This window comes from Pithys albifrons, unplaced genomic scaffold (genome assembly GCF_047495875.1).
Source record: "Pithys albifrons albifrons isolate INPA30051 unplaced genomic scaffold, PitAlb_v1 scaffold_44, whole genome shotgun sequence".
Taxonomy (NCBI): Eukaryota; Metazoa; Chordata; class Aves; order Passeriformes; family Thamnophilidae; genus Pithys; species Pithys albifrons.
The window spans coordinates 257,452-268,864 of record NW_027286059.1 but is presented as its reverse complement, the minus strand read 5'-3'; the positions used below and the strand labels follow the sequence as shown (position 1 = coordinate 268,864).

The 11,413-nt window shown below is 52.5% G+C and overlaps 1 protein-coding gene across 1 annotated transcript; it reads right to left on the bottom strand.

Annotated features, from left to right (window-relative positions):
* Positions 1 to 3,338: 3,338 nt before the first annotated feature.
* On the bottom strand, positions 3,339 to 4,316 carry LOC139685199 (olfactory receptor 14J1-like). The gene has a single exon (XM_071581829.1). It carries the CDS (start codon positions 4,314 to 4,316, stop codon positions 3,339 to 3,341), a length of 978 nt encoding a protein of 325 aa, XP_071437930.1.
* Positions 4,317 to 11,413: the final 7,097 nt, after the last annotated feature.

Genomic DNA, 11,413 nt, shown 5'->3' with positions numbered 1-11,413 from the left:
GAGCCCAGAGGGACAAAGCCCTGGGTGCCTTTGTGCCTTCCAGCTCTGCCAGAGCCCTTGGCCATCTGTCCTGCAGCCTATCCTGCCCTGTCCCTGCTGCTTCTCTGGCCTTGCAGGCTGCACACACCCATCCTGCTTTGCCACCAGCCCTCCCAGCAGCATTTCTGTGCCCTCACTGATGTCTCTGCTCCATCTCTGGCTGTTCCCTGGAACACAAAGCCATGGGATGATAGTGACACCCTCTTGGTGACCTCTTGCACCACAAGGCTCCTCTCTGAGTGACATTTCTTTTTTCCTCCCTTCCACTCAGAGACTTCCATCTGCACTTTGTGACTTTCCTTCTCTTTCCACTACCAAGAAAAGCTCTGTCATCCTGGAAGAATCACAGAATATGCTGAGCTGGAAGAGGCCTGTAAGGATAATCAAGTCCAACACTTAGCCCTGCACAGGACCATCCATAGGAGTGAAAACATGTGAGGATCATCCAAACCCTCCTTGAGCTCTGTCAGGCTTGGAGCTGTGACCAGTGCCCCAGGGTAACTGTTCAATGCCCAACCAGATCTTCCTTGAGCCCTCACCAGTTCTTCCTCAGCAGCATTTCTGTGCCCACACTGATGTCTCTGCTCCCATCACTGGCTGTTCCCTGAAACACAAAGCCATGGGATTATACAGTTCTTCCTCATTCTTCCACAATGGGAACCTCAAACCCAGACACATCAGTCCAGATGTGTTGCCCCAGGGCTCATTCAAAGGGGGTGACACCTCCCTTGTCTGGGTGGCCACACTCCCCCCAAGGCAGCCCCATGGCCTGTTGTCCTTATTAACTTTGATCCCGAGCCCCTGTGCCTTAGGACATCCCTCACACAGCCCAGGCACTTCTCCTCGGGGTCACTCCAGAGCTGTTCAGGTCCCTGCCCTCATCTCTGGGTCATTGTGCCCCCAGGGCAGGACTGGCCTCTTTGCCTTCCAAAACTCCAGCAGGTTTGTGTTGCCAGAGCCCAGAGCTCCTCAGGGCCCCTGAGAGGGACTCTCAGCTGGGGCAGCCCTCAGGGTGTGTGCACAGGTGGCTCAGCTGCCTCTGGGTGCCCAAGGCTGCTGCTGCCTGTCAGGGAGGTGACAGATGTGACCTGGCAGCCCCTTCCCAGCCATGGCCCCCTGGAGATGCTGAGGCCCAGCTGACTCCTCACAGCATTGCCACCCATCTGCTCCTTGTGTGCCATGAGCGGATCAGGTCCAGGTCACCTCACATTCCTCTCCAACACTTGTGCCTGGTCTGGGCCCTCAAGGTCTTTTCCCTGATCCCAGGAAGGGGCATGGAGAGTAAATGGTTGCAAGCTTAGAGTGTGGGAAGAAATGCCCTCGGTTGTGGTGTTGAGGTAAGGATTGATGTATTAGGGTTTAGAGTTTGACATTCAGGGATAGGGCTTGGGCAGAAGTTTAGGAAGGTTTGGTGTTGTGCTGAGTGTCTGATTTGTCCTTAGCAAGTGGGGTATATTTGTAAGGGAGTGTTAGGATTAAATTGAGAGGTTTAATGCTTGTGATGGGGCCATGGATTAGTGCCAGCAACAGAGTCCAACTAAGGGTACAGGGAGCTTGAGCTTTGACTTCCTGGTAAAGCTGAGATTGGGATCAGAGTAGTGGATTCCTTCCCCTGTGAGGGCAGCACCTTTAGGTGGTGTCAGGTAAGAAACTGGGTAAAGGCCTATCAGGAATGTTTGCACCGTCAGCATTGCAGCACCCTCAGTGTTACCTGAACCAATTTTTACCCCATCAAATTCTTTCATCTCTGTTTGCCAAGCTACTTTTCTCTCCCCTAAATTCACTCTATTTCTTCAGAGTCATCTCTCTCCAGAGAGCCTTTCCCCACATGAGTGTGTCCATACTGGCCTGGGTGGCAGCTCCTGGTTCCCACTCCCTGCTCCCTGCAGGGTCCTGAGCTGGTGAAGCTGCTCTGCAGAGGGAGGGGACTGTAGTGCCCTGGGGCCATGGGGTGACCCTGCACTGGCCATGCTGGTCAGGGTGGGAAGCAGACACAGCTGGGTGGGGATCACAGCTGCTGAGCTCCTGTCCATGTTCCCAGATGGCTCAGGAGCCAAGGAGAAGGCCGGGCAGGACCAGGGAGTGTCTCCAATGGCACCAGGCCAGGGTGGGGTTGCACTACATCCAGCCCATGGGCTCCTCTGAAACATGCCTCAGGCTTGTGTCCCTTTGCGTGCTGGCTCCCCAAAGCAGCTCCTGGCATTGAGGGGCAAGGAGTGTTCTCCACAGGTTCACCTTTTCCTCTATATGACTCCTCTTTCAATGGTCATTCATTTTAGGATGCCCCAGGCATCCCTGGAGCTTTCCCAGATGCTACAATAGGTTCTCTCCAGGATGGCATCAGCCACCAGTCCCTCTGCAGGTGGGACAGCAACAGGCACATCCATCAAAGACCTGTAACACTCTGCTTGAACATGTGCAACCAAGAATGGAGCTCTTGGTCCAGCCCTTGGTCCCAACAGATTCACGTGGGTATCTGATCCCGTCCCTCTGAATCCATCAAGAACCCAAGAGCCAAAACCATTTTAAGGGATGAGCTCCCTGGGTGTGTTCCTGCCCCCAGCTCTGAAGAGGTGTCCAACCCCTGGTCCTGTCCTGCAGTGAGACCCTTTGGCCATGGTGGTGCCTGCCCAGAGCTCAGCTCTGACACTGGGGTCACATGGCCCGTTCCTGCTGCAACCACTGGGATGGCTCTATAGGGACAACAGGACTGTCACAGGTTACAGGACACCTTGGGGCTCCCACAGCACCCAGGGCACAAGAGGACACTGTGGAAGGGAGGGGAGCCCATCCATGGAAAGACCATGTGCTGCTGTCCTTGGCCAGGGATTCAGGGGAGCAGCAGCCCCGAGTCACAGGCACAGAGAGCGAGTGCCCACCAAGGCACCAGGGCCAGCCCCAAGGGCACCAGGGCTGCTCCTCCACGGGGCAGCTGCACATTGGGCTGCTGAGACCCTCCTGAGAGCTGGGGCTGCTCCAACAGCTCCAGAGGGTGGAATAAATGGGAGCTGAGAGAAATAATTTTTTCCTGTGTCCTTTAATGAGATCATCATCACAGGGATCCATCTGTACTTGAGTATGTTGGGTTAAGAATAAGCTGAGAGAAGGCCAAGATAATAGAGAAACCTGACTAATACCAACATGAGTAACCTGATCTAGTGAGTGCCACCCCTGCCAGTGGTGGAGGACTTGGAACTAGATTGATCTTTAAGGTCCCATCCCGACAGAACAGTTCTGTGATGATTCAATTCTATCACAGGTATAGAAGAGAAAAACAGAAAAAGAAAAGTTATTTCTGACTATTCTTGAGGTACAATTGGAGCCCCAGTGGGGTAATTGGAAATCTTAATCTGAAATGGACTGTATTCAAAGACTTTGCAGAGGGCATCCTTGATTTCCTTGTTTCTCAGGCTGTAGATGAGAGGGTTCAATACTGGAGGAACCACTGAGTACAGAACTGAGAATACCATATCTAGAACTGGGGATGAGATGGAGGGAGGCCTGAGGTTAGAAAATACGGCAGTGATGACAAACAGGGAGACCACAGCCAGGTGAGGGAGGCACGTGGAAAAGGCTTTGTGCCGTCCCTGCTCAGAGGGGATCCTCAGCACAGCCCTGAAGATCTGCACATAGGAGAAAACTATGAAAATGAAACAACTAAAAACTAAACAGGCAGTAACCACAGTGAGCCCAATTTCCCTGAGGTAGGATTGTGAGCAGGAGAGCTTGAGGATCTGAGGCATTTCACAGAAGAACTGGTCCAGGGCATTGCCCTGGCACAGGGGCAGGGAAAATGTATTGGCTGTGTGCAGCAGAGCATTGAGAAAGCCACTGGCCCAGGCAGCTGCTGCCATGTGGGCACAAGCTCTGCTGCTCAGGAGGGTCCCGTAGTGCAGGGGTTTGCAGATGGCAACGTAGCGGTCGTAGCACATGATGGTGAGGATACAATACTCTGTTGTGATGAAGAACAGAAATAAAAACACCTGAGCAACACATCCTGCATAGGAGATGTCCATGGTGTCCCAGAGGGAGTTGTGCATGGCTTTGGGGACAGTGGTGCAGATGCAGCCCAGGTCTGTGAGGGACAGGTTGAGCAGGAAGAAGTGCATGGGGGTGTGCAGGTGGTGGTCGCAGGCTACGGCGCTGATGATGAGGCCGTTGCCCAGGAGGGCAGCCAGGGAGATGCCCAGGAAGAGCCACAAGTGCAGGAGCTGCAGCTGCCGCGTGTCTGCCAATGGCAGGAGGAGGAAGTGGCTGATGGAGCTGCTGTTGAACATTTGCTGCCTCTGGATACGGTTATCTATTGAGGAGGAAAAGGCAGGACTGAGTTAGGCCAGACCATATTAGCAAAATGTATTCGACATTCAGGGTCTCTCTTTTAAGGAAGACCTTTTTGCACCCATCTCCCCTGAGTTCTGGGTTTTTCTGGCTCATGGGGACATTGAGAGCAGGGATCCTGTACTGGGCTCCTGAGGATTCATTCTTGCTGTGCAGTAAGAGGCAACTGAGAACTTGGGGTTACATCAAATTAAATGCACATCTGATGTTTCAAAGTGTTCCCAGCATTGCTGGTCACAGCCTGCCCAACTGTGGAACAGACCTGAGGAAATTTGGTGTCTTTTCATTGGTTTCAGTTCAACTTGCCAGGAGTGGGTTTGGATGGCTGAAAACTCTGGAATTTCTAATGTGCTCCAAGTGAAATCTTGTCAGTCCTGAGAGGCAAAGGACTTGTCTCTTACTGCAATGGCAGGAGAGCTGCTCTGGTCATCAGTCCTGTTCTCAGCTGACCTGTGCTGGCAGCTTGGCCTGGAGGAGGATCACACAGAGGAGTCCCCTCAAAAAAGAAACAAGTCACAACTGTGATCAGAGAAATTCAGGTTCAAAGGGACTTCTCATCTTTCCTCAGGGTGCCCCATATTTTTCTCCTCCCGGACTGAGACACAGAGGGATCAGTTCAGCTGCCCAAGTACAGCTGCCCACAGCACTTCCATGGATTTAGCCCTGAGGTGTCCTCTCCATGGGATCTTATACAGAACAGAGACCCTATGGGAGAGCTGTGCCCTTCTGGAGGGCACCCTGCAGTCCTGCAGGACACCAAGGGAAGCAGCTGAATGTCTTCAAGTTGCCTGGAGGGGACTTGGGCACTTTGCTCCCACAGACACTTCCTCACAGCAGGACCCAAACAGTTTGTGTCTCAAAAGGAACTAAACCTACCGCTCTCAATCCCCCATATGGGCTCAGAAGTCCAATTGTGAGAACAAGAGCAGCACAGGCCACATCCTTTCCTGGGCTCTGGCTGCTGCAGGGCAATGCACACCTGAGTCCCCACGGGCCTGAGGGCAGAGGCTCTGCTTAGGCTGGGAAAGGAGCCCAGGGAGGAGTTGGCCAGGGGAGGGTGTCTGTGCCACAGGGCCAGCAGGGAGGTGCCCACATGCCCCTTCCCAATATTTGTGGCAGCAGCTCCCTCTCCCTCCCTGCCTGTCTGTGCTGTGAGGAGCTGTTCCTGCCAGCAGCCACCTCCCTGTGCCCAGCTCAGCTCCCTCCAGTACTCACACAGCCCATGCCCACCCCACTGCCCAGGGGCAGCTCTGCATGTGCAAGTGCTGCAGAGCAGATCCCAGACAAGCTGAGGTGTCTGGGAAGGGGAAGGTGTTTTGAGTGGATGTGTTTCCTGAGAAGTGCCCTTGGACATGGCAGGAGGTCAGCTGAAGGTGAGAGAAGCCCAGAGCAATAGTAGCTGAAGGACCCTGCCCTGCCCTGCTCATTCCTGCCCTGCTCATCCCTGCCCTGCCAGGAGGGGGTCACTCCTTCCACCCACACCTTCTCCCTGCAGGGCCATGGGGAGCTCCTTGACCAGGCTGAGCTGACCCTGGCAGGCAGCAGAGTCCCTGCCCCAGCACACAGAGCCCTGGGCTGTAGGATCCTGCCCTGCAGGACAGCCCTGGGCACCCCTGGCTGCACCCCCACTCTCACACCCAACAGCCATCCCTGGGAGAAGGGAACCTTCTTACCCTGTGCCTCTGATGCTCCACACCAGGAAATCCAGGAGAGCCATCCTGACAGATCCTGTCAGTGATGGCTTTTGGCAGCTTTAAGAGACATCTCCGGAACTCACCTGCACTGCTCTGCAGCCTGGCCAAGGGCTGTGAAGGTTTCTCTCCTGATGAGCCCTGACCTGTCCTCCCACCCCAGAATCCCTTCAACCTCTTTCACACTTCCCTTGTCTACCTTTAATGCCTGAGGTTCTGCCTTGCTCTGCCTTATGGCATCATCCTCTCTGCTAGAGGAACTGTGGGAGTCCTTCTGAAAGATCCTGGAAGCTGTGGGATGTGTCAGCTTTAGGAGATCCTTGCAGGAAGGGAAGACTAACTTTCCTATAGCCAGAGAATTCTACTTTCAATTCTGTGCAGTTTTCTCCTTTAATGAGAGCTGAGTTCCCTCCCAGCCCAGGCTGCCTCTCACCTCTGTCCCTTCTCTGCTGTGCCCTCGGTGTGTGCAGGCAGTGCCCTGAGCCCTGCTGGGCTGTGCACAGGAGCTGCTCCTGGGCAGAGCTGTCTCTCTGCAGCGCTGCCCGCTTGCCAGGAGCTTCCTGTGTGCCAGGAGCCCGGCCCAGCTCAGCAGCACAGCAACAGCCCAGGGCATTTAATGGCCCTCTGGGGGGTTTGGTGCTGAGTCCCTGAACATCAGACCCTGAGGAAAGTTGCAGGAACCTCTTGAGAAACCAAAGTCAGAATCAAACTTTAAAGTTTCTTTTGTTGTTAATGGGTCCCTCTGAGGGACATAACTGAGAAAGTGTCCCCAGATTCCAGTTAGAAAACAAAGAGACAATGATGACAAATATGGACTAGGAAAGAAAGGTCACTCTGTTGCTGAGGAAAGTAAGAAAACATTTCATTAACCTAAAGGTCACAGCTGTGACCCGCAGCCTCTTGGAAGGGAGATCTTGTCTCTCCCTCATTCCTCAGGCCTCTTCCTGGGGCACCAGGGTGTAGGATGTGGAAAACCACAGCCAGGAGGATGGGGTGGCACCTCTCAGGCTGCTGAGCAGGGACAAGGAGGCAATGAGTCCCCAGGGCTGCAAGGCTCACTTGTCTCCTCATGCCATCAGGGGCACACACAGCAGCCATGGCCAAAGGCCTGCACAAGTTGGCTCTCTTGGGGCCTTTCAGCTTCTGCACATCCCTGTCTCCTCTCCAGCCCAGGCTGTCCTACGGTGTCCATGCCCTGCCCCTTTCCCTGCAGGCTGTCGGCATCCCCCGGCTGCCCCACCTCGCTGGCCCCTTCCTGCACTGACATCTCTCCCTCCTCCCTGGCTCTGCCTTGGCACACAAAGCCTTGGACTGATCCAGACTCCTTCAGGGGGATGTGTTGCACCATAGCACTGCCCTTGGGCAGAAATTCCTTTCTCCTTGTGTGCAGTCTGGACCTCCCCACTTTCCCTTCAAGGCCTCTCATGCTTCTCCGGTTCTTTCCTCAGTCTCCACCACACTGGGCTCAGGGCTTGAAGGCTTCCAAACCCCTTCATACGATATCTCTGGTATTTAGCCATGAAAATGTTGTGCTCTTAGTGCAGGAGAGACACAGTGACATTTTTTGCCAAAGGTTGTATTGGCAGAACAAGGCACAGGAACTGGAACCGAATGAGGGGAGATTTCCATTGGATGTCAGGAAGAAATATTTTGTGCTGAGGGTGGCGGGAACCTGGGCCAGGTTACAGAGTAAGTGGAAACCCCATCCCTGGAGCTGCCCAAGGTTTGGAATTTTGTACAACCTAAACTTGTGGAAGGTGTCCCTGAGTAATTGAAGTGCACTTGGGGTAGTGGCTATTTTAGGTCTCTGCCAACCTAAACAGTTTATTATTCTTTTATTCTTATATTCCCAACTCCTTCTCCACAGGGCTGCAAATACCTACATGCACCATGTTGGCATTTTAATGTGACCTAATCCCCAACATTTTATGAAAATGGAAAAACAGTCCTTTTAGGGACATGAATTTCAATGACTTTGGAGGAACCTTTCAAAACTCAAAAGTTACAAAGGAACTAATAGAGATTTCCAACATCTCTGCATGAAAGGCTCCCCAAGTGATCAGTGACACAGCCCCCAGGATGGCCTTGCAGCTGAGGTTGGGGGTTTTCTCACTCAGGTCCAGAGACTCAGGATGGGCAGCCAGAAAGTGCATTTAGGGACAGTGTAAGACTTGCCATGGGGTGTCTAGGAAATGAATGAAGTGATATGTGGAGGAACAGGCATGAGAAAATAGAGAGAAAAGTGTATGAAAGGAGCAGAGCATGTGCAAGCAATTGACTGGTCAGTGCCTTTCCCTTGCCATGTCCTGCAACTGATCCCACAATCTTTCCCATTTTCTTAATCCCTCCATTGCTAAGAAATCTCTGGGACAAGGGATCTCTGTGCTGTGAGTGTGGGGGGTGATCCAAGTGCCAACCTCTAGAGTGGGAGGCAGAAACCATCAGGTCTTGAGTCTTTTGAGGGTTCAGACACTGCTGAGAAAGATGTGTGTGCACAGAACACTGGTGGGGGTGGGGGTGGGTGGAACCACCAGGGAACATCAAACCAGAGTAACCAGTGACTGGCAGAGGCCTGGGAGCCGCTGTCTGAGATCATCTTCTGAGGGATCCACATTGTCTGTGTGTCTCTGGAGCTCCACATCTTCTCCTGACATGGCAGAGCACACAAACAGCCCATCCTTGTCTCCCTTTCCCCACTCACTGTGCTTTGATTTGGCTCAGAACCCTCCCAGGGTCCCTTCCAGGATGAGTCCCTGTGCATTTCCCTCCCTCGTGGACCTTCCCTTCCTGATGCAGCATCTGTGGGGAAGCAGAGCTGGGTCAGTGCAGGGCCAGGGCTGGCTGTGACAGGGGCCATGAAGCCACTGCCAGGAGGTGACAGCAAGGACAGTTTGCAAAGAAAAAATTTAGATGTGGGGACTTTGTTTTTTGAGGAAAGGAAGGCTTGGCTGGAGCTGGCAAGTGAAGAGGATGAAAGACAAGGGGTGTTGAGGGAAACAGGGAATGCTTATCCTGGAGATGAGGAAAAGACTTTTTCCCAGTTTCAGGGCCAGTGCAGAGCAGGGTGGCCACGAGCCCAGGCTGCCTTCCTGCCTGCCAGGATTGGTGGGGTTGTGTGACAGAGCTGCCCCCAGAATCAGAACCTGGGGGCTCTCCCACCTCCCCCACTCCTTCAGCTCTCCAAGGATGGAATTTCTGTTGTGTGGGTTCCCTGATGTGCTGGATGACCTCACAATGCTCCCTGGCCAGAATGTCTCCTGAGGGCCACCCAGGCTGCTGCAGTGGAAGTGACCTCACAACCATCACATTCCAGTCATATCCCCCATGCCTGGCCTCCCCTTTTCTCTGCCCCTGTCTTGTCTCTGATTATATTGTAGGAATGGTTTTAATTAGCCTCTTAATGAACTGCTTGAATTAATGACAAGTTGTGTGTTGGGGCTTAAATCACTTTTAGCCAGCATTCAGCAGAATTTAACCAAAGCTGCCATTGTGAGAACAGAGCTTGGGAAAAGCCTCCCTGAGTGGTCTGAGGCACAACCCATTGCCTTCTGCACCCACAGCACAAGAAATATCAGCTGCCCTTTGTGCCAATGGATCTGCAGTATCTGGAAGGGAAGAAGTCTTGTCAGAAATGGACTTGTGAAGAAGATGAAAAAGCTTGCCCAAATGCCTTAAAAACAGAACTTTTACTGTTGTATAAATGCATGTCACAACATGGATTCTTTTGTTCTCTTTTGCCTAGTCACTGTCCTCTTCCCAAAATCCCACAAGATAATCCTTACCTCGCCTCTCAGGAATGCATGTAGTGTCCTAGAGGAAGCTTCAAGTTTTCTTATTGGTTCTTATTTACTCTTTTCTCTTGGTTGTTAACCCTGGATTTCTATTGGTAATAGTCCAAATCCCCCCTTGATCACTATTGGTGGTATTTTGAGTCCCCCAAAACCTTTATATACACCTACCCTTTATCAATAAACTCTCTCATTCCTCTCCTGTGGTCTCTGTGTGGCTCTTTTTGGGCTCCCTGGAGACCTCGTGGTGAGGAACAGAATGGGAGCACATCCCCTCCAGGGAACAGGCTGACTCCCGGCACCTGGAGTCTCTGTCAGCCGGTGCATCCCTTTCTATGGGGCTGGACCTGGTGGGTCTTTCTGCAATACTCCCTTTAATTTCCCTTTTTGGAAGGTGTATATTTTCCCCAGCTTGGTCAAGATGTTGGGGTCTGTTACAGCTGCCTGAAGTAACTCACAATCATAGAGTGTCCTGAGTTTCAGGGACCTTAAAAGATCACCTGGGTACAACCTCAGTGACATGGACATGCACAACTTCCACTAGACTAAGTTGCCCAGAGCTCTGCCCAGCCTGGTCTTGAACACTAGAGATGGAGCAGCCACAGCTTCTCTGGGAAACCTGTGCCAGACTCTCAGCACTCTCACAGGGAAGAATTTCTCCATAATACCTCATCTAAACTTACTCTCTGTCAGTGTGAAGCCATTGCCTATTTTCCTGTCACTCCAGGCCCTGATAAATAGTCTCCCTCCATCTTTCTTGTTGTCTTATTTCAGGTTCTGGAAGGCCACAATCAGGTCATCCCAAAGGTTCTCTTCTCCCAGCCTTTCCTCACAGCAGAGCTGCTCCATCCCTCTGATCATCCTGGTGCTTCATCTGGACTCACTTCAACAGGTCCAAGTCCTTCCTGTGCTGGGAGCCCACAGTTGGATGCAGCACTGCAGGTGGGGTCTCACCTGAGAGGGCAGAGGGGCAGAATCCCCCTCCCCTGCTGCCCAGGCTGCTTTGTGTTGGAATTTTTTATGGTATTTCACCTAAAAAGCAAGCCATATGCTGAACTGCCTATGCAAATTAGTGCTGTAGCCTTAAGAACTAATTAATGAGATCAGAAATGGCTGCTGCCGACTTTCTCAGCAGATGTGCATGGTCAGCCAATTATGAGAAGCTTTGTAATATAAACAACATTGTTAGCCAATAATCAGTGCCAAAGTGTCAGCACCTGCGGAAGGTTACAGTCTTAAAGAGGTATATTAGTGTGTGTGGGTATGAATAAAGGGGCCTGTTGCTGCTGACTCCTGTGGAGTCGTCTCGGCAGGTCCAAAAACCCGCCTCCCACGGTTACACCCCAGGGTCCCTTTGGCTCCATAAGGCTCTTCACAAGTCACTATGCCCTGTTGATTCCGTGAGGTTCCAGTCTCCCAGGGTTCCTTTGGTTCCATTAATCCCTGCAATGTCACAGGGGCCTTTGATTCCATGAGGCTTCACAGTGCCCCAGAGTCCCTTTGGCTCCATGATGCCCTGCAGTGTCACAAAGTCCCTTCATTCCATTAGGCTTCTCA

Bases quoted from the DNA above. Each gene is read 5' to 3' on its own strand.
- LOC139685199 (XM_071581829.1), bottom strand. From the start codon at position 4,316: ATGTTCAACAGCAGCTCCATCAGCCACTTCCTCCTCCTGCCATTGGCA.